The sequence below is a fragment of the Pteronotus mesoamericanus genome, unplaced genomic scaffold (genome assembly GCF_021234165.1).
Source record: "Pteronotus mesoamericanus isolate MK-2021 breed Mesoamerican mustached bat unplaced genomic scaffold, CSHL_Meso_final scaffold_651, whole genome shotgun sequence".
Taxonomy (NCBI): Eukaryota; Metazoa; Chordata; class Mammalia; order Chiroptera; family Mormoopidae; genus Pteronotus; species Pteronotus mesoamericanus.
The window spans coordinates 37,490,513-37,514,528 of record NW_026555325.1 but is presented as its reverse complement, the minus strand read 5'-3'; the positions used below and the strand labels follow the sequence as shown (position 1 = coordinate 37,514,528).

Below are 24,016 nucleotides of genomic sequence, written 5' to 3'. Positions count from 1 at the left end.
AAATAATACTATAATAATTAATAAATAATAATACAAGAATAAACTGTGTTTTGCATACTCACAACTGTAAATGTACTTTTGCCCCACTCTGTATATTGGGAAGGGAGAAGGGTTAGTATATAAGGTGTCAAGTTGACAGATAAAGTGTAAGACAGCTTAATCCTCATCTTCAATGTTGGGAAGTTAATAAAAATACTTAAAATAATCAAAAAATAAAATCACAAGTATCTTACTTTGCTAAATACAAAAAACAAATGCATCTTCTGGGTAACTAAAAATTGGGGTACCAGAGCAGTTCCATGAATGTGTGTGTGTCTAGATTTGCAGACCTAATTTATTCTTAAAATTATGTACATGCATAACTTTGATTTTTAAATATTTTTAAAGTAAAAATAACATATAAGTGAAGTGTTTAACATAAGGCCAGGAACTTCAAATAAGGACATTCACAAAAAGACTATTTCACAAGCCTTACCTTTTTAATTCCAAGAAGTTAGATTCTACAAACTTGTTAATATATTACAATGATTCACTGAAGGATAAGCTGATTAACTTTTTAATGAAAATAACCAATCTGCAGAATGTAACTTCTCTTGTAATTTATATATTTGTTCACTGTTCTTTCATCTTCTGTTTGGATTTTAGCCTAGAAAGGTAATCTCCTGTGGAGGAAGGAGGAGGTGGGAAGAAGAGATTGATTATATGGTACCTAGGCTGCTTAGTCACCAGAGTTGGACTTCGTTACTCAGCCAAAGTAGTCGCAGGGCACCAGTTACTCCCTGGGTAATTTATACCCAGGGAATAGAGTAGGACTATGACAACAGAATGGTCCCTGACCATCTGAAAACAGAAATGGTTCTCTTACCAAGATTGTCCCAAAGGATATGGTAAACCCAATGAAATCAGCCAAAAAAAATTATTTCCAAATTTTTTTTTTTTGCCTTTAAGTTTGTTTGGGACAATTGATTGACAGCTGTCTAACATGAGTGTTTTGAAAACAGTGAACATGGTTGTGAAACCCTCCATATCCAGGGATTTCACATGTGAAGATTAAACCAAGGGCAGATGGAAAATATTGGAACAAAAACGTTACATCGTTGCTCACATATACTACCTAGTTAGGCCTATGATGGTTTCCTCCATACCTAACATGTGCAGACTTTTTTTCTTATAGTTATTCCCTAAACAATACAATATAACAAGTATTTACATTGCATTAGGTATCATAAGTAATCTAGACATGCCTTAAAGTATATGTGAGGGTGCATGCAGGTTATATGCAAATACTGTGTCATTTATATAAGGGACTTGAGCACCCACAGATTTGGGTACCCACTGTGGTCCCAGAACAAATTCCCCGTGAATATGAAAGGGTGACTCTATGTATCATCAGTATTGTAATTGTGTTAAAATTATCTAATGGTTTATAGAGAATGAAGCTAAACAATATTTCAGTGTATTCCTTCAATGAAGCATATGCTTCAACTAACCCTGCAAATACCTGTTTTATTAAGAGAACACATTGTGCAACAGAGATGTGCTGTCTGATCTTTCTATCCTTATGCATATACAAAACGTGTGTAACAAAGAGCATGTGCACAGCTACAGGATACAAGAATACAAGAAACAAGGCAAAGCTGTGGATTCCCATGTCCTCCTCCTAAACAACAGCAATTAAAATTCACAGCTGTTGGCTGCCCAGATGTTTCTTGCATTTAGTGCTCTGTAATATGCATCAAAATACTCGTATATTGTATGACTGTAGTTTCAGTAAACTAGGCAGCTTTGTATTCTAAATTCTGCAGACTAGCTCCAGTGCGTATATTTTTTCTTCAGATTAGCCTTCCCCTCCCCGCTTCATCGGCTTGGGGCATCTGCAGTTCAGAAACAAAGACATTTCCAGCTCAGAGTTTAGCTGTATCAGAGTGTAAGTGCAGGTCAGGCCTGATTTATGTGGCACGTCTGATAAGCAGGAGAGGAGAGCAAGACGAGGGGTTTGGAAAAGCTGGTGAACTTGGCTTGACTTGAGTCTTTTGCTTCTGTAGGCAGCCAACATTCCTTTGGTGTCAGAACTTGCCATCGATGACATACATTTCGATGACTTTTCTCTCGACGTTGATGCCATGATCACGGCTGCGCTTCGGATGTTCATAGAGCTGGGGATGGTACAGAAATTTAAAATTGATTACGAGGTAAGACGTGCTGTCTTGGGCGATTCCAGGACCACATGCGGGAAAACATGGTAGCCACCCTGAGCCTCAGGCTTCCCAAATACCAACTAGAGATGATAATACTTTCCCTGCACACTTCCCAGGATTACCGGAACAATTAGATGAGATGTTTGTGAAGGGGTTTGGAGCTGTCGAGGATTACCCCGACATAAGGCATTCTTTTGATGATGATTCACTGGACACGCATACAACTCCCTGACACAACCTTTCCCTTCCCATTTCAGACACTGTGCAGGTGGCTTTTAACAGTGAGGAAAAATTATCGAATGGTCCTGTACCACAACTGGAGACACGCCTTCAATGTGTGCCAGCTGATGTTTGCGATGTTAACTGTAAGTGTGTTCAGTGATGGTGAAAGGTCATCTGTCCCTTGCGTGGTTTATTTTACATTGGAATTTACTTACCCTGGTTATGGGAGCGCATGTTTCACAGCACCATCTGAGCTTTAAACCTGTAACATCACTAACGTATTGAAGCAGGTGTAGTTTGGGGATGACTACTCTACTTAAGTCTCTTTTCAGTGTTTGGTCTTGGGAAACTGTGTGTGCGTGCATGTGTGTGTGCAAAAGAAATGCTTGAATTTTCAAAGCAATCTGTTTGCTGAGGATGTGGAGCTGAGTAACCAAACAAAGAGATTGCTGGATAAGACTGAGGAGCGGAAAGCCAAAGCAGGGCTGTGCGCCCAGCGCCCAGGGGGCCATGGGAACTCTAAGAGGACCGCCTCTGAGGGAGCACCCGGGGCCAAGGGCAGCCAAGGGGAGCCAAAGGGAGGAAAGCGCAGGAGTGAATCTTCTCATGGCTTTAGGGTGCACTAGGCTTAAAATCTCTGCTCCAGGCGCTGTAACCCGGGGACTTTTTTATGGAGATAGCTAGGGCAGCGCGCCAGAGGTAAGCCTTGGAATTCAATCTAAAAGCAAAAAAACGTTTGTGGCAAAGATTGAAACAAAATTCTCTCTTCATCTCCATTTGCTGGCAAGAAATAAGGCTTGTTTTGGCCTGATTTTCCACTTAGACTGTAAAGCTATCATCTAATAAATATTTCCTGGCTTAAATGTATTGATTTCTTTAGCCTCACAGTTATATATCATACATGTGTATACATGCATGTGTGTATGTCTGTGTAAACATATTTACTATACAAAAGAAAAACAAAACATGAGTTTTGGATTCACATAACATAAATCTAAATACATTACATCTCTGCACCCAGATTGAAATTTAAATCCAAAATAGGGAATGCCAAATGACATACATTTTCCTTTGGTCCTAATGAACGATTATTCTGTTTCTTCTTCATGAAATTCTCTGCTCCATTCTCTGCTTATTAAAATTTTACTCATCCTCTAAGACATTGATCTAATACCAGTTCTTCCATGAACTCTTCCTCTTTCTCCCCAAGCACCCATCAATAATTATTTATTTCTATGAACTGTGTCTTGTACAACACATCTTTCTTTCTGCTGTGTATTTTAAGTTACAGTCTCTTATTCTCCCATTGTGTAGGCTTCTGGAAGCTGAAAAGATAATTTCTTGTCCTTTCAATAACTGTCACTTATTGACTCAACATTTATTTATGGACAGCCTCACCAGCACCTTGCATTCTATCATGCACACAGTAGGTTTTCAACAAATGCTTGTTTGGATTGCCTTGAACTCAAATGTGCACATAGTACAAGAAGATGGGACCAAAATGCCTTCACTTTTGTGCTCGAAGACTTGTTTTTGGATCTTTAATTGCTTAAGGAACAAGAAAACTATCCTGGAAAAATTGGACAGGCCCCGTCCTTCTGGAACGTTCGCCAGGAGAGCAGGCAGCCAGTCAAGTAAGAAAGAAAGATGCTTTGAACTATGAGCCTTAATTTTTCAGGTGCCAATACTGCTCTGAATAAATAAATAAACAACCAGTCACTTTCGTCTTACTTTTCATATCAGATCTCAGTAGATAAAGAGTAACTTTCTGTGTCAAGGTCATGTGTCTGGCACACAGAGGACATTCAATAAAGAAACTATTAACCTATTATTTTGGAGAACCTATGGATTCATAGCACAGTGCCAAAGTAAGTAAATAGGAACCCTTTTCAGTGAAGGAAAAGGAACGGCCCATGGCAATGTGGGTTCGAGGTGTTGAACTCAGAAATAGACTTTTATGGCAAGCCTTGGACAAGCTGGCAGGGGGAAGCTGGCAAGAGTGGCAGGGTGGACACTTAGAAGCAAAAGGAAATGCATACCCAGTTGTCTTGAGTGAATGTTCCCATAAAATGGACAATCTCGATCCTTTTCCAAAAACTGAAGAAAACAACCCTCAAACTATGTCACCACAGTGGGGGAACTGACACTGCCGGAGCATTTCAAGGGTATTGTTATTTTGGCAAGTCTACTCAGCAACCTTGAGGAGTGTCGCTGTTTGATAAGATTTGGGTTTTGTTTTTGCATTAATGCAAGTGCAAGAAGAGGAGAATTTGCTATTAAAGTTCTTTGGTGGTGGCAGTGGGGGATGGGAATTGCGAAATGAAAACATGACTTTGGAAAGAATACCTTGGTCAATGTTATTTTTTTTCTCCCTCACATTGAATTGAGTTGCCACATCTGGAAAAAATATTATTTTCTGCTCATTAAATTTTGCTGAACTTGGCTAAAGGTTACAATAGGGTGAAAATGTCAACTTTGGTTTTTTCCTAACACAAGCAATCTCTTCTCTAACTTGACTGTGGACAATCTAGTTAATCAAAATTTTTTAACTAGGAAAATAATTATATTGTTACCAAATATTACTTGATAAATGAAGAAAAAATGAATTCAATTCATTCATCAATTCTAACCTCAGCCTATGGCAAAATGATAAATTTTTTCCCATGAAAGATCGCTCCTGAAGACTATTAGGGTCTTTCACTGTTTTGTTCTCAAAATTGATTCTATTTACAGACTAATTATATCATAGTCTATTTCCATGTGCTGAGATCCCAAAATCTCTATTAGTCTGAAAAGAAAAAACAAAAACAAAAACAAAAAACGCAAATCACGCTACACCGATCCCTGGGTTCGGCCTGAGTTCCAAAGCCAAGAAAGCGTGGCGCGTGTGCGCTGAATTGTCCTCTAGATGGCGCTCCAAGGCAAAATTTCCCAGCCAGTTGCCAGGAAAGGGAGGGGGAAAAAAGCCCTTCTCAACCTTCCCTGAACGTGCTTCTTTTCTTCTAGGACAGGAAATACTGAGCCACACTCCCCCACACTCTTTTCTTAAAAGAGACACCAACAAAGCCAATCCGTACAAAAAGAGCCCCTCCTACCAGAAGAAACCGGTATTGCGACTGCATCCTTCCTCTCCTAGCTTTTAGCATGAATAATAAGGCACTCCCTGTGTGACCCTTACATTTATGGATGTACATTTTTTAAGCACATTGTCTCTGGCAATGGGAAAAATGCATTGTTGTGTGTCATTGTTGGGCAAATTATAACACTATGTACAATAGGACAAGCGAATTATAAATACACGCAGCGGCTTCCTAATCTTTGAACCCTAAAATCATTTCAAACACAGAAAATAAACTTAGTAACTGGGAATTACGTTCACAAAAGTATTCAACCTAATGTCTAGGTATCAAAGTGGTTTTGTTCCTTTTAAAATTTAAAAAAAAAAGAAAGAACGAGCTGCTTTATGGGATAGGAAATGTTACTTAAAATGGTGGCAATTTAGTTCACTGGGAACCCTGTTAGTGGCATTTACTCCATGCCTTTGGCCTGAAATTCCAGATTTTTTCAATGAAAGCTTCACCATTATTCTTTGCTTCTAAAGAGATATTTAGGTAGCTAACATTTACCAGATATTTTTAATTCCTCAGCTAAACAAAAGGATATAGTGCAAGTTACTATTTGTGGTTACAACAAAGAATAAAAACCTGCAGATCGAGAAATAATGATACAAATTCTCTTTATTTATGGGTGCTTGGAGAATAAATATTCCTTCAAGCAGAGACATAATGGAAGGTGATAAACACAGGCCTTGTCCTCGCCATGCGGAGCGGATAGAGGCGGCCACCGTGCTTTTGTTTGCACGCTGTACCGTGAAAGGCAAGCAGCAGTGCCACGGCTGCAGAGACGTTTTTTGGTTTCGTAAATGATGTGCGAGCGCTGATGGATTTCCCAGGGGGGACAAGGTTTCCGTAAGAGTCAGTATTCTTTACTATGCCATAAATGTACTCATTAGCGCTTTGGGTCGTGCCCTGCATCCTGTAGGGCTCCATAAAGATTCATTGAATAAGTGGATTTAGTTTAGGGTAATATTATTCAAAGAACCATGTTGCTCAGTGTCCAGTTTATAAAAAAAACACAACTATAAAATGATGAACAGCTGTCGCTGCTAGAAATCTTGTTCTTTCTTCATATCACACTGAAGTTCAGCTAGGGTTCATATGGAATATTATGATCTTGCAGAATTCACTGAATATGAAAAGAGAAGTGCACATGATCACATTAAAATTTATGGTGGTGCTGGCTGCATGGCGCCGGTGGGGAATTGCCGTTAAACGCTAATAATAACCAAGTATCACAGCAAACACATTGACACCCCCTGACACTTAGTGGGGGCTTCTTAAACCTTAAATGTGGAGGTAGCATGTTTAAGTCCATATTTGTGTTGTCAACAAGGTTATTTTCACAGATAAGCCAAGTTGTTTTATTGATAATTCAAACTAGAAAGCAGAAGGGACATTTAGAGAGAAAACTCCGTGCTATTCACCAGCTTGAGGATAATGCGCTGTCTGCAGTCTGCTGTTTTCAGGGGAGCCCTTGATTTTCGAGGTGGCAAATCTCCTCTGAGAGCTCTCAGGAGCACTACAGGATCTCTTTCCCCCCACCCCAACAAGAGCAGAACGAGCTCTTCTGGTTCTGCTTTAATGAATTTTAAAATACATTATTCTTATCAGTAACCAGAATCTTAATTTCAACGGAATATAATTTCTTTGCAGATTGTAACATTGGGAGATACAAAGAGAGCTCCATGCTTTGTTCTGTAACTGACTATAATAAAGTAACAAACAATAACCATATTTGTAATCATCAAACATCGTTTTACATTGCATTTCCTTATCAATGTGAGTGGTAACTAGTTCTATTTATTTTTAAATAAATGGCAGCATTGCCATAATAATGCAATACAATCTGCATGTTAGAAAAACCAATTCTTTAATCTTCATGTAGGAAAGATTGATTTCTAGTATAACTTCAAAAATGGCAAATTTTTAACTTAGGAAAGGAGTGATTTTTAATGTTTTCACAGAACAGCAGCACAGGGCACTATAAATTAACTGTGGAGCTAATAAATTTGAATACAGTGTTTAAATTATATTTAAGACTCTTGCCTTTTAATCTTTTAAGAAGGTTTCTATTTTTATTCTCTCTGGCCACATCTCAGAGCCCCAATTAAGGCACTCCATGCTTCTAGCTGACAATCCTTTATCCGCATTTATTTTATAAAAAGAAAAAGGCAAAGCCACACATAATTAAGAACCAACATACAATTGGGCAGAAGGATAATCCAATCCATTTCCTCACACAGGAGAGTAGCCTCCATAACTCACTTTAAGCGCTGCCATTTGTGAGTTATGGGTCATTCCCTTTCTAGTGAAAATAAATTCTCCCGCACCATCAGCCAGAGCTGAGTATTTTTCTTAGGACATGTAAATTGTAAAACTGTACGAACATCATCATGTCTCGCATTTCGGGAAAAGCCTAAGCTCTTGCTCATGGACACAACAGGCTTGTGAGGAATTGTATGTGGTTTCGGGACTGGGGCTGCCTAGTTATAGTATAGGATTTTTGATTAAAGTGAATTTATTCTTGGGATTTTTATGGTGTTGGTAAACTGCTTAATCTGTCGCTTTGTGTTTTATGATGCCAGCCGAGTCGGCCAGGTCAGGGAGACCCAGCAGCCGAGCCGCGGCCATTTATCACAGCCTCCATTTTCCACGGTTTATGACTTAGGAGTGGCACAGTCTTGGGGCTGACACCTGGCACCTGAGGGTGTCAAGCTGGGAGCTTTAAAAAGTTTTCATTTCTCATGAGTCTCACGATTGATTTGGGCTGAAGGATGGCTAGTAAAAATTTGGGTAAGTTTTGAAGAGGCCTCATATTATTGAAATTCTTCCACCTGGCCTCCCTTGGTGCTTGGGGAGGACTGTCTCTCCGCGCGGTTGCCCAGGCGATCAGTTTCCCTACTCACCAACCACGTGTTGTGCTATATATTCAATTCTCCAGTAATTTATCATAAAATATAACTATATTTCTAAAGATGAACAGAGTATGCCATCTTTGTCCTCAAAAAATCATAAAACACGTGTATTGTTAGTCCTTAGAATCTAATATGCATTTCTTTTTGTTTCATTTTGAAATACAATAGGTGTGCTACACAGAGCTATGTTTATTGTATTGTCTAAATTGAAGTAGAAACCTTATTGTTTTACATCCTATTAAATATTTACCTTGTCTTTTTTTATACCATTTGCTATCGTTTTGCAATTTTATCAAAAGAAAATGAGAGGAAAGGTATATTAAATGATTTTTATTTGCCCACATCAGGACTTCTTGAGAAAGAAAGAAAGTGTATTGATCGATGCCAGAGTTTGCTTTGAAATACTCTAGCAAACAAACAAACAAAACAATGAATGTGAAAATATAGGTGAAACAAGACTGGCAAAACATGGATCCCTGGTGAAGTTAGGTAATGAATATGTGGAGGTTCAGTATAGGAATCTCTGATGTGGGTGCTTTTGACTTTCCAAAACAAGTAATTTTTTAAAAATTAAGTCATGGAAATGGTTTAAAAATAACTAACTTAAATGGGTTAAAATCAATCAAATTTTTTAATTCGTGCATCATTCATTCAACACATATAAATGTATCAGATATACCATTAAGTTTTGCTGCCTTGCCATTCTGAGATTTACATGGGCAAGCATTTGCAATATTATTTGAGGTTGAGAGATGAGGTATATCTAAAATATGACTTATGTTTTACAATTTGATAATAAGTGCTTTGAGAAGCTTCTGGTTTTAAAAGAAAATATTTCAGTATGGACTATACAGTGTTTTCAACTCTGAGCTTGGTAAGGAAAAGGTCATTGTAGGCTTTAATCGATATTTAATAAATGTCAAATCAATATTTGACAATAGAAAGACAAGCAAATTTGATCAAACCTATCCCACTCCCGTGGATAATTAGACAAAGTACAACCGCCTTGTGTTGCATTGTGTGCTCTGGTGAAGAAGACATGTCAACATGGTGCCAGATGGCAGTCCCCGAAGAGCTGGTCTTTGGACCACAAAATGGGACTGAAGTGCCTCTCCCTCAGCCCAGCATACCCAACTACTGGCAGACGAACATTACTGTAAATACCAAGGGAGCATGACCATAAAATCTAGATGCCGTGGTTTGTGTAGGGGGTTTTATTCATAATAGAGAATAAGGGTTATGAACACTTGTTCTTCTCTTCCCTGTGCTTACATCACCCACCATCTCTGGTTGGCAAAGATAGAATCCTTTTTTGAAAAGAAGATGCATTATTACATCAAATAATATCAATTTATTTATAAAAACTCTTGGTAAGCAACTGAAATCTGCTTCCATCTTCAACTCGGTTAAGCCCACTGCCTAAAATCATTGCTTTGGATCATATCAAATAGATTGATACCCACCAGCCTGCCCCGAGGATTTAGATGTTAAGAGACAACCATTCCATCTTCAAGCAAACAAAATAGAGTCCCCCAAGCGAGCATGCGGGGCTTGCTGTAAATGCCTGTGGAGCCCACACATGTGCTTTAACAACTCTCCCACCGCTCTGGTCCTCATAGAGCTGGGAGATGTGCTGCCTTAGGAAGGTGACCGAAGGAACTCTTCTCTCGGAACTTTCGGCTCTTGTTAGGAGGTTTAAGTTTCACAGACAGACACCTCATGTGAAGGACAATGATCCTGCGACACTGCATACCAGAAATTAAGAAATGCCAGAATTAAATGCTTCCTTTGTAAATGCTGCCCTTCAGCCCCCAGCTCACACCACTTCCAAGTTGACGTCACCCACAGGTCGGCTGAGATGTGACAGCACAGATGAGGGACATGGTGGGCAGATTCTCATACAGGAGGCACTCCCTTGAGAAACCACATTCTTCAAAACCCCTGAGAATGGTCTGAGCTATTCTTTTTGTTCTTTTTATCCAGAAGAAAGAGAAAGATGAAGGGGAGGAGACAGGCTCTACAAAAACTTACCTATTCTCTCTCAACCTCAGCCAGTCCACTGCAGTGGCTGGTCATCGCATCTATGGAATGCCATTCAGAGCTAAGACCCTTCTTTGGTTTGGGATTTCCAGGACCATTAGGAATTTACAGTACATCACTGGACCTCCTTCCCTGTAGTCTGCCCTCTGCCAGATCTCAGAGTGAAGAGGATAAAGTCAAGAAATCCCTCATCATTCAGCATGTTCAAAAAGAAATGTGAAGGCAGGCTTTCTGGCATCCGTTTCTCAGATTCCCCATGCCATAGATACACACGTGGCAAAGGGATGTAGTCCACGATGCACCGTCTCAAAAATGAAACAGGAGCAGCTAGCCTCTTTCACCATTACTTTCTTCCACAAATTGGAACCCGTGTTGTGATGGTGTCTCCCTAGAAAAAGGTGCTCCGTGGCACTGCTCTGGTTGGCTTGAAGTGTGACCAGACTACAGGTGCCACAAGGGCTAGATATGCCACAGGCCTACATATGCCTGTCTTTCTCAGTGCTCTGTTCTGAGAGCCTGAACAGAATGAATGCTGAATAAATACTTGCTCAATGAATAGATGAATGAATAAACATTTTTCAAGATGTCACTATTTTATTCCAAGTAATTGTAGTTTGATTAAATATGAGTTTATTCTGTTTTAAAATCCTTGCTTAAGTTTATTAGATTTTTTATTAGATTAGATTTTTAGAGAGAAAGGAAGAGGGGAGGAGACAAAGACAGAGAGAGATCGAGAAACCTCCATCAGTTGCCTCCAGCATCCACTCAGCAGGGGATCAAATCTGCAACCTGGATATGTGCCCTGCCTAGGAATCGAACCTGCAAACTTTTGGTGTATGCAACTATGCTCCAACTAACTGAGCCACCCAGCCAGGGCAAGTATTTAAAAAGAATTTATATACTCAGTATATATTATAATGAATAAATGTTCTTTATGGAAATTTTGGACACAAAGGAAAAAATTTTAAGTCTCCTGTGATCCCGTATTGGTAACATTTTGACGTACAGCTTGATGGTCTTTTTCATACATATGCTGAGACATTTTAAAGTTGGGATGCTACATACAGATCATTACATCTCTCTGTTCTCAGTTACATCTTGATGCACCAGAGCCATTTTTAGGCTCAAAATGTCAAATTGCTCTGCAATATCAGTCTCTTATTATTCAAAAATAATATCCTTCATGGAATAAAACATGCACCAAGTGATTCTTTAAAGCCCTATTATCTAACAATCTATCATTCACAAGGGTATTTAAAAGCTGCACAAGTGCACCCACACCTTCACCTTAGCAGCAGAACAACATAGTGTATAAGAACCCAGCATCAGGAGCCGGGTGTGTGGGGTCTTAACCCTCCTCTTTTGCACTCTAGCAGAGTACTCTAGGGCTCCCTAGCCTCCTACAAAATGCAGAAGATAAGAACAGCATTGCCCTCAGAGGGTTCTTGCAAGGGTTAAATGAGTTGATGTTTTTGATTATTTAGAACAGTGCCTGGCATATACTAAGTGCTCTAGAAGTGTCAACTATTACCAGTATTATCTCTAGCCTCTTTTTTCAGATATAACAATTGTTCAATACGTAATAAGCACCTAATAACATTTTTGTGAAGTAAACAAAGCTTCTTATAGCACCATCTAGTGTTGACATTATGGCTGTTGGTTTTTACCCCTTTTTAAGGATTCTATAAAGACTCCAAGAAACAGTCGTTTTTCTCTGGCCATGATATTCTTCTGTTTACTAGAATGGTACAGGATGAGCTTTAAAATGGGGCATTTCTTCACTGGTTCAAATTTTATGTTGACTAAATGATAGGCAATTCCTGAGTAGTCCAGGAGACCCTATGAAGCAATCTTACTGTTTGAGTTAGTGTAGTATAATCGCTGGTGTTCCGTGTTTATATGCTACAGTGAAAGTCTATAGGGGCAGGGGTATCCCAGCAGACGTTGTCGGAGGCCTTCTCACAGGGCACTCAGGGACTTCTCTGGAGAGGGTGACATGGGAACTAGGTCTATGTGCCCTGACTGTCTCTTTACCTAGATATATGATATTCACTGATGTACTGATTATAGACCATGAAGGAATACAGGTGAGAAGATGGACTGAAATAAATAATTATTGGATCAGGAGCAGAAATGATACAATTTTATTTGAAAATAAAAGAACAAAATAGAATCAAGCATAGAATAAATGTGCTAAAGTGTTTCCTGCGGCCACTCCGTTCTCTTCCTACCCCACCCCACCCCCGTGGATTTTATTCAGTATGTCTTTTTAAATTTGTTTTAGTCTTCAATTACAGTTAACATTCACTATTATATTAACTTCAGATATACAGCACAGTGGTTAGACATTTATATAACTTACGAAGAGAGGCCCCCAATAAGTCTTGTACCCACCCGCACCGCACATAGTTATCACCGTATTATTGACTATTTTCCCTGGGCTGCGCTTTCCACCCCCGTGACTGTTTTGTAACTGCCAATTTGTACTTCCTAATCCCTCCACCTTCCTCACCCGGGCCCCCAAGACTCCTCCCATCTGGCAAACATCAGTTTTTTTCTCCGTCGTTCTAAGTCTGTTTCTGTTTTGTTTTTGTTTTTTTAATTCACTTACTTTGTTTTTTAGATTCCATTCTGTTCTTTTTTGGAAGTGCTTTGTTTTCAGCGGGCAGTTTGACTTTCTCTCCTCAACGCAAGTGTAGGTCGGAATGGATAGGGCTGGAAGGAAGAGGGGGAGGGTGGGGAGGAGCAAATGGACACTTGTGGCGGGTGGACGCTCTTCAGGCCTGACGACTCTCAGAAACCATTTACCGGGCAGCTCTAAGTCACAGTCAAGAGGTAGGCGCTGCTTCAGTAACTCAGGTGTCACAGTGAGCGAGGCAAATATGTTCTGTGTGACCGGCTGTGTGCTGTACTTCAGGGTTTCTTTATTCTGAGGAACCAGAGGTGGGCGCCATGGTCTTCGAACACTAGAAAATGGTAGAAAAATTTCCGGGAAGAGGGTTCATGGCTTTCATCACACCCTCAATAGCATCCATGGTACAAGCGGTATAAGAACTGGACGCTGGACTGTCGGGAACGGGCCGGAGCGGGAAGGAAGATGGCTACATAGGGCATTACAGTAAAATACACTCCATCATATGATATAATGGGTGCTAACTGGCAACTTAAAAATAACTTGGGATTTTGATCTTGAGTCTATTAGATGGCATTCAATTTTAACTTTTCTTCTATTTCTAGTCAAATTACCTCGGTTTAACATTATCCCATCCCTATTCTCACTGTTTTAATTCATCAGCCAATTCTAATCAATAGCATTTTCACAGACACAATCTTTCTGAATTTCTGTGCTATTTCATTGTTGTTTAGGGCACTGGTTTCCATAGTATCATGAATAATTATTTCATACCTGATAGACTGTTAGGATTTACTTAGCATTAGCAAGATCCAAACCCAAGTAAATTGACTTCGTTTCAAGATAACATAGAGAACAGACACAGACATTTATATCCCCTTTGCCTTTCAAAATCACTCCTGAATAACAGGGAGAACAAGAAAGAGAAACAAATCCTACCTCCCATGGAACCATAATAGTTGAAGGCAGAAATGGAGGGAGGATGGTTCACAGCTTAACAGAGGAGAGGAAGGTCCAACCCAAGTGCCTGTCAGGTAAGTGGGTACAAGAAGGGAGACACATGAAAAACAATGTCCCCCAGTAGCTGTCAGAGCTCAGGAACTGGAGGCAGGCAGTCAGGGAGCAGAGACAATTTCAGAGGAATTATAATTAATATTCTCAAAAGATGAGATGATAACGCATCCATGAGAGGAGATAAACGTGCTATTAGAAAAGAAGCTGCAGACACAAAAATGCTTATAAATGAAAAATGTTATTATTCCTAAAAAGTAATAGAGAAAAAGTTAATATGGGAAAGGAAAGACAAAACAAGGAAATCAGTACAAGAAGCCCAATGTCCAACCAATTGGAGTTCCAGTCAAACGGGACAGAAAAAAGGGTGAAGAGAAAATTATGCAGAAAAGTATAAACAAGAATGTTGTACTGAAGAAAAGGATAATCAAGAAAAATGGGGGCAAGTCCCAAACCAAAGCAAACCTTTGTGAAATTGCCAAACCCCAGAGACAGAGGATCCCAAAAGAGGGAAGATCAAGTAACACTTAAAGTATTAGGAAGAAGAATGACACAGTTCTCTAAAGTAATTTCGGAAATAAGAAAACAATGGAGCAATTCTGAGTGAATTCACTTCAAAATTCTGAGTGAAAATGTTGCAATGAGAATTGTTAGGCAAGCTAACAATTGCATAGAAGAGTAGATTAAAGACATTTTTAGTCGTGCAACTGAAAAAAAAAGAAGTAACCCCCCTAGTGTTAAAAAAGTAACACACTTGCTCACGAAGCTTCTGTCAGATGTGTTCCGCAAGCTGAGGGAGTGAAGGAGGCAGGAGGTGTGGGGTGCAGAGGTGGGAGATGGAACCCAGGAGACAAAGCTGGCAGCAGACAGATTCCAGACCAAAGAGAAGAGCCAGGCAAAAGCAGAGAGTCCCCAGGACAGGAAGGGATCTAATAAAAGCTGTGACTCTTTCTTTGTGTGGTCATTTACACAACAATGACCAGATCCTAGTTAGCTTTGCAGTGACTGTTTATACAGTGATAATGCTGTGAATTTTTACAGAGTGAATGAGACCTTGGGCACATAGCGTTTCTGTCCCGGTTTCCTCACCTATAACTGGGGATAATAATAGTTCCCATCCCACAGGTCTGTTTTGAGAACGAAGTAAGTCAAACAGTTGCAAAGCTCATAGAACTGTGTCAGGCAGTTCTTATGCCTGACAGGAAGGACTATATAAGTACTTGATGAATAACTAAGTGTTAATAATATAAGAATATTATATAGAAATCTGGTGTCAAATACCTACCAAATTAGATAAAGAAGAAAATGGAAAGCAGTTACCTTTGGGAACCAAGTAAGGAGAAGGATGAGGAACTACTGTTTTTTAGTTCAGGTCTCTTAAAAACAATTGGAATTTTTAAAAAACTATTGCAGGTAATGCTTTAAGTAAAATAAAATTACCTTAAGACCATTAGCCAGCTCCAAAGTTTAATGAAAGAGCACACATAGCTGTGATGTGGACTATTTCACCCCCTCCCAGACAATTTATTCATATTCCCATGTACGGTGCAAATTAAATTATATATATTTCTAAATGTAGCAGTGGACCCAACTTAAATTTTAAAATTAAAATTTTCGATGCAGAAACTTATTTAGTTACTTCTGCAGTAAAAACATAGTTAATTAAAAAACAAACTTTTCATTGCTCTAAGAGAAGCGTCTTATGAGCTTCTAGTTAGTGATCCTAGGTCTGGGGGGAATCGCACATGAAAAGGGAGGCCAGCTCAGCCGCACCTGTCCTCTCCCCGTGCCCTCTAATAAAGCTTTTAGTAAGTAATAAAATGGGAGACTAACAAAGCAAAAGAGGGGAGATACGAAGGCCTTGGATCAGGAAGATGCATAGACTTGCTTTTTCAGAGGTTTGCTTGCTCTTCTAAACTAATGAAGACACAGCAGGAACCAAAGAACCATTGCTGCTTCGGGTTGCACGACGACATCACGCTGCCCCCAGAAGAAATCGCACCACACCTGCGCACCGCACAAGCAAGCTACCGGAGCGATAATAAAACGAAGAATTCCGATACTTCCCCTGATCCTCATTCTGGGCTACCAAATCCTCTGCCAAAGTCTAGTTTTTAAGACGTGCACTGCCTTACTATCTGTATGAATTTAATCTGTTCTCCAAGATACCTTTTAGAATATTACAAGATAACATCAAGAATATTATCATATAACAATTTCAGGACTTCTAAGTTGCTTCTTTTAATATTAAGGGGGCCCTGGCCAGGTTGCTCAGTTGGTTGGAGCATCAGCCCATGCACCAAAATATTACAGGTTCGATCTCCAGTATGGGAGGCAATCAATAGATGTTTCTATGTCACCTCAACATTTCTCTCTTTCTCTCTCTCTCTCTCTCTCTCTCTCTCTCTCTCTCCCCCTTCCTCTCTAAAATCAAGAAACATGTCCTCGGGTGAGGATTGAAAATATATATTAAGAGAGTAAAGAGGTGGGGGGTTTTGGGCAGGCTTTCATTTGAATGGTATCTGGTGGATATAGCATTCAGTTCTAAATTCCCAGCCCCCTCTTCCCTATCCCTACAGGCTCATCATTGAGATGTAGAATCACAGAACACATTTTGCTCTGGGCCTTTGTCAAACTGTCACTGTATCTGGATAGTGCAACCTCTTCTCTAAAAAGGGGACAAAATAGTCTGAACTTTGCTCTGGTGGGCCAGCGTGGCTCCCTGTGACAGGGAGCTAATTCATCACTGCAGGGACCTTAGTCTGTGCAAGTGACCACCCAACTCACTGTCGTCCAAGGGGGTGGCAGTTAATCACTTCCTCAAATGATGTGGGTATGAAAACAGAGCTGATTATTGCTCAGCAGACAAACCTTATCCATCCTCCGTGCCCTGAGCTGTGACTGCTGCCATTTTCTTTTCTTCCCAGACCGCTGGATTTCAAGAGATTCTGACCGAGGTGGAAATTTTAGCGGTGATTGTGGGATGCCTGTGTCATGACCTTGACCACAGGGGAACTAACAATGCCTTCCAAGCTAAGTAAGTGTTCTAATTGTTGTTATTTTAATGCATTTGCCTTTCTATTCGGAGCCAAAGGTGACCAGTGCTAAAGAGTAAAGCATTAATTTCTGGCATCCGAGGCCAAGGCCACGCACGCTTGGGCTTGTGTGTCATGGGGCCCATCCATCTTTATAATTCCCTATTCTTCTTTTAATTGCAAATTTGCCCTTCATGTCATGCTTGTTGATTTGGTCTGTCTCTGTTGACCTCAGTCAGATAGCAAAGCACAGATTTTAAAGTGCCTATTTTTTTCCCCCTCCCAGAATATTGGCTTCTGTGGCATTTTAAGCTTTTTGGACTTGCTACTCTAAAATCTGGTTTTGAGACTATTAAAAGAAAATTAGGCTTGGGAAATTTTAAATTTTATGAAGCAAAATATCTCTTCATCCCCCAATAGAATCCTTTCTGAGTTCTTTCAATGTTGGATATCATATAAACCGTAGTGAAGAAAAGCAACACACAGGAATATGGCTTTTGCTCCTCCTGCAGAAAGGTGGGGAACAAAAAAGGAATCACATCAAGACTGAGGATGCGTAAGCACATGTTCTGTCCCTAAGCAAGATGCGCTGGTCAAGAGAGCTGCTGCTTTGCGGCTCACACAGTAGCCAAGGCCATAGAATACGGGTGCCAGAAGCCCAGGCCGCCTGAGTCTTGTATTGAGGGTCCAGTTTTAACGTTCTTATTGCCTGTCAGCAAGCAAACTGTATGTGAGTTCAGAGGCTGGAAAAAATAAAATTGGGAGGACGGAGGAGACATTAAGGAAGGTTTCAACAAAGTGGTAAGATTCACTTTGAGATGGCCGATTTCAAAGCCTCCATTAACAGGTGTGCCTCCACAATCGGAAACATCAACAGACCACCACTTTTTCTGTTGCCCCAAACTCCTACCAATTGATGTCTCAGAGTCCTGGCCACTTGCATGTGCTCCTTATCTAGCAAATGAATTTTGAGTGTGTGCCCTTCTCTATCCATCCTGGTTCCTATAGCCCATCACTTCAACGCTCCCTTCTCAATATCCTGTAATTTCTTGACTCTCTTAACTTTCTGTGACATCCACTCTGCAAAAACTCAGCCCCGGGGTCAATCTAACGATTCAGTTTCGTGCTACTCTGCATAGACACACAAAGGCTTTAGAAGGAAACGTCACAGTTGTCAGAGGTTGTGATATATCAAATATATCGTCTCCCAGCTGAGCGGCACGCCCGGTGTTCCCAGATTCTGTGTCCCTCGCCAGTCCATTCCCCCACTGCTCTTCGCAGTTCTATGTACCACACATTCTCTCTTCCTAAACCACCTCTGTCTCCCACCTCCGCTGCTCCACTCAGCAGATCACCTTGCCTCCTCCTTCAGGGAGAAAATTGAGGCCATCAATCGAGCACTCCCTCAATTTCCTCCCCTGCCACGTACAAAATTATCTGTCTGGCCCCATCCTTTCCTCCTAACCTCCTATCTCCGTGAAAAGGCTGCCCTCCCTCTTGTCTGATGCTAACGCCTCCATCCTGGCTTCGGAGGCCTTTCTTGCTCCCTCCTCCGAGACCTTGCTCCATTAATCTTCCTCTCTCCCTTCCCTGGATCTCCCTTCCCTTTTCTACTAGCTCTCAGCTTCCTATTAACATGAACAGTTCCCTCACTTCTTAAAAAAACCCACCTCAATCCCCGCTTCACCCTCTAGCTTCTGTCCTATTTCTCTTCCTTCCTTTCCAGTCACTCTTCTGGGAAGGTTCATTATCTTCACTTCCCCAACCCCTGCCCTCCCACGGGCCTTCTAGTTCCGCCTCACCAAGGGAACTGCCCTCAGTAATGCCACCAATGGCCCCTTGTCCCAGAGCCACTGGGCACTCTTATTGTCCTTCTTTCTTGACCCTTCTCACCAGGAGACTCATTTTCTGTCCCCTCCTTCCTAGAACTAACTCTCTCTTCTTTTGTCTCCCAGCCAAAGGATTTCACCTACCTCCTAGCCTTTCTTCTCGGTGTGCTTCCAGGCCTCCTCTTGCTGTCCTGGCCAGCATTCTCGATGTCGCCTCCTGTCCCTCTCCTGCTCTCCATGAGCCTTCATGCAAGGCCTCCACCTTATGTTGATCAGCTCCAAACCGATCTTGGATCCATAATTCTCTTACCCCAGACACTTACCCCAGCTGCTCAAGGAGCACCTCCTATTGAAGTCTCACAGTGACATCAATCCCAGTCTTCCCTCTATGCTGGCCTCTTTTTCTCTTATTTTCTCTCTCAGTGAATAGCACTGCCAGAAATCCACAAGTCACCCAGATTCCTTCCTTGGCACCCCTAAAGTTGACATCTCTGTGTTTTTAGGTCACTACTGCGTCTTCGCCCCTCTCTTGGATTGCTACAATGACCAGCCTGACTCCCCTCCTCCAGCCCCACCGCCTTGGCACCCCAGAATAGCCTTTGTAATTCACAGATCTGATCAGCTTACTCTCCTGCTTAACAGCCATCATGGGCTTCCTTGGCTTTAAGGATAATGTTCAAATTCCTTAGTTTAGTCCTTTAGGGCCATTTTCAGTTGGGTTCCCACCCATCTTTGGTCCAGCACTGCCCCTTCTACCCCACCCCACCCAGGCACCTATATTCCAGATACAAGGGGCTGCTTGAAGTGCTCAATGGGATCCAGCTAGTTCACTTCTCTCTGCTCCCCAGCATAGTTTCCCTGCCTGGAACGCCCTTCTTCTCCTTCTTTCCGCCACGAACACTGCCTCCAGGCTTCTATTTCTGATTCACCTTTGCTTTGCCAGTTTTCTGTGCCCACATAATGCCCAGGCTATGCTTTTACAAAAGTGTGCATCTCACTGTATTTTAATTGCTGATTATCAGGTGTGTCTCCTCTTCTCCTTGAGTTCCCATGATGTAGAACAAGTACCAAACATACAATGAATGTTTGTTGAGTAAATGAATAAATGTGTAAATGGATGAGATTTTAACTATTTTACTACAGCGTTTCCATCAAGTTTTCTGATTTCCTAATGAAGTATAACCATTTTTTTTAGATTATTATAAAACCCAGTTTTTATAGTCATACGTTTGATGTTGTCTTCACTTTCCCAATCCCTGGGGCCTACTTGAAGTGTAAACTGACATACTTTCATTATAGGGTCTGACAGTTCCTTTTTTTTTGAGTCCCTGTATCTGTATTTTATTATTTTTTTAGGATGTCTTTCTCTCTTAGGGTAACAACACCATTGTGTCTTTCTCTAGCACCCCTTTCTCTAGCCCCCTACCATTCTGCCACTTATGCATAAAGAGATAAATGTGTTAGAATTGTCTTTATAAAACAAGAGTGAGCACCTTGTGGGTTCTTTTAAGAGTCATGTGCATACTATTTGTACTCAGATACCAATGTCCCTCTCCCCAAGAGAGCCTGCCTATCATACTGAGAGAGGCAGTTCTTCTTGCTCATTGACCTTTCAGCTCTTTGGACCAAGAGTACACACCTAATCAAAACCCACTTAGTCATATTTTTCTCTCTCAGGAATTTGGAGTTGGATTACCATGATACTGACTCAGTTACTTGTTGATATCCAAGCTGCAGACTTGGGAGCTGAGGCTGCCATTTTGGGAACGCTATCATGACCACATGCCAAGGGGATAAGAGGAATGTACAGAGAGAAGAAAAGAAAGTCAATATTCAGAGGGAAACAGAAATAAAAGATTGTAAAACCCTAGAGAAACAGAGAAAAAGCAGACTTGATTCCTGGCTTTACACATCTCTAATTTCCAGCAGACCCAGCCATACTTGTGATAATTAGGCTCCCTCAAGAGTTGCTGGTATCATTTAATCAAACTTTTTTTAATTCCAGGAGGCTGGTTCTAATTTATTTCTGTTCTTTGCAACTAATAGTCCATGGGACAATGAGAAGAACTACAATTTATTTGTTGTTTACTATCTCAAGCATTCACCTACATCCCTGTTAGGGGAGGTATTTTTGTCTCCATTTTACTGGGGGAACGGAGCCCCATTCCTCCAGGAGTTGGCAGAGTGTGTAGGCCTGGGCTGTCTGATTCCGAAAGCCATTCTTGAACCACTGCATCGCACTCTTTTTCATGACTCAGTGATATTTATTTTGGGCCTTTGAGCTTTCCGTTTCTTGGCTGACTTGCCATATATATGAGCTCTGAAAAACTAAAGTATATTTGACACTCTGAAAACCAAGATATGGAGCTATAAAAATAGAACTCAACCAGACCTTGGTAGTCTTATTTTTCAACACCTCAATTTTACAAAAACGGAAATGGAGATACCCGAGTCTTAGGTTACTTACATAATATTAAACAGTTTTCAAAACTATTAGATAGGTGTTAAGTCACTGGTACTAGAACTCCATTTTATTTTTTAATTTACTTTTGCATCCTCAGACCATATAATCAAATCTGCATGTTCCAAGATGATCTGATGTGTTTCCTCAAGATGATTAAGAGATGGGCTATCCATTGGCCTTGCCTCTATCATATGGAGTCACCTTTGAACTCAGGACACAGAGGGCCACTACAACCCTACCTCAGTTAAGATTTCCTTGAACAGTGGATGCTGGTAGAGACCTTTCGCAACATGGGGAAGGAACTCTCTTTTTATTGATTAGAATAAGATTTATTTAGTAAGTGTGCCATTGTTTAGAAAATCCCTAGGAAGAAATCTACATCCTTATTTCCTTTTATATTTTCCGATAATTGCTTGCTTTCTGTGTGCAAGGTACGGTGCTAGGCATTGTGGGAGAAATAAAGAAGCATATAGTAAATAGTCCCTTCCCTTAAAGTATTCACAGTCTAATTTCAACCTTTCAAATGATTTGGAAATGGAATTTAAATGCACCAATTATTATGTAAAGCAAAGCATATGCTACCTTTTTTTTCATATATAAGGCTATAAAAAAACAGAAGACATTTAGCAAGGGACAAATTACTATATAAAACGCAAAATGCCTCTACAATAAAAAGTTGTGACTTTAGTTATAGCAGAATTTGATTTATTCTCTTAGCCTTTCTGATAAGTGAACCTTTGCATTTTCATATTTTATTCTTAATTTTTAAGTATAGGAGTACGTGCCACGAATGATCAATAGGTAGAGAGGGCAGCGATACACAGGGCTTTGAAATTGCACTGTTAACGCCGCTCTCCTGTTTTCTCCAGGGACAGCGTTTCCCACTCATCCCCCTCTCTATTACAGCTGCCCCTGATGATTAAATATCAGTACCGAGCAGCTTTGTGGTATATTCTCCTAGGAGACTTCTTCTATTCATTTCTAGCATAATCTCTTATACTCATTTCTGGGGAATGAAAACCCATCTTGTCGCTTTCGGCCAGGTCCCAGAAGTGAAATACTGGGGCACATTAATCTGCCGTGACAGCCTAATCCCATTCCTCGCCACCTCCCAACAGTTCTCAATTTCCTAATTACCTTTCATAGTTTTCCTTTTTAAAGTTTCCTGTAAGCCATGGCTGCACACCTCTATTAAGTCCCCTTTTCAAAGCACATGCCTATCTAGGCAAGTTCCGAAGGTGCGCTTCCTTTTGAACGCTTGTTTTCGTGCCTGTGCGAAGTGCCGAATGCCTGTAGGGGCTGCATTTCACTTTGAATTTTCTTTTCAGTAAGTTTCTCCTCAGTGTGCGGCCTGTACAGGAAAAAAAAAAAAAATGACACCTTTGGGAAGATGGGATGACCTGGTCAATAATGAGCAACTTGAATAATCACATGTATAAATATTCCTATGCTTACGGAATTTGGAGACTCTTCTCTTCCTCACTCCTTCTCTTCTCCTCCCTCCACACACCCTACACAAATATACATATGTGTATACATATAATATTTTCACTGTTAAAGTGTGTGTGCCCCAATACTACTTATATGAAGCATATACTTACCATAGACAGTTAAAATGAGATGTGGTGTTAGAGTCAGTTTTTTCATATGTGATTGATTTGGACTAAGTTTTTTAATATGAAAAAGTGGAAGTATACCTTTACACAGAGTATATTACATGAAAAACATGGCCTCTTTTTAAAAATGATTTTATGATCAAGTGAGATTATGTTCCCCTCCAGCAGAATCACGATGTGAGCTTTCACATACTGGGAAATCCTACAACAGAGAAACAGCTTAGCTTTTTAAACCCAGCTTTTCCCAAACATATGTGACCATAGGAAGTTTTTATATTTCTGCCCATAATGTCATTTAACATTCCAAATAACTCTTATTTTGTAGAACACTATTTGATAAAGTTAATCTCAACAGATACATTTTATTTTTTGTCACATATCAAGTCTTATGACTGTGCACTTCACCCTCGATGTCCTACAAGGTTCATAGCATAGATGTCTGTAGTGCTAAGATGGCACTTTATGGCAGAAAGGCGCGCACTGTTAGTCTGAGAAAGTCTCCTACATAATTCCAGGGGGCTGTGAGCTCCCCAAGGGGAAGAGCCATGTCTTGCCTTTGTATCCCACCTGCTTGCAGCCTGGGATCATAACAATCATCAATAATTGTTGGTTGAGTGAATGACAGATGAATAAATGAATGAATGAATGAATCACAGTGTCTTCGCAGCATTTTCATAACATTAGTCTGGTTTGGTTGCAAAATCTACACATTTTTGTGATTAACTCGGTATCATGTGTGTGTTAGGGGGTAGGATAATGTAAGATGGAATTGTAAAAGGGAGCAAAGAGGGAGTCTGATGATGAAGATGCTCAAACCGTAGACAGTCAGATGGCTGCATTTGCACAAACACCCTGAGAGCCCGGCTGATGAAATGCGGCCGTTTGGAAGCCATTTGGACCTGGGCGGGAGAGAGAGAGGTGCAGCATCGGAGGCT

General features: G+C 40.6%; 1 protein-coding gene across 2 annotated transcripts in view; it reads left to right on the top strand.

Moving 5' to 3' along the window:
• PDE11A (phosphodiesterase 11A) overlaps positions 1-24,016 on the top strand; it is a 330,569-nt gene that overhangs the window by 238,541 nt on the left and 68,012 nt on the right. For both annotated transcript variants that reach the window (XM_054562350.1, XM_054562348.1), the window contains 3 exons: positions 2,046-2,192; positions 2,456-2,563; positions 17,065-17,174. In XM_054562350.1, the coding sequence (XP_054418325.1) occupies positions 2,046-2,192; positions 2,456-2,563; positions 17,065-17,174 (365 nt within the window). The remainder of the gene's footprint in view (positions 1-2,045; positions 2,193-2,455; positions 2,564-17,064; positions 17,175-24,016) is intronic.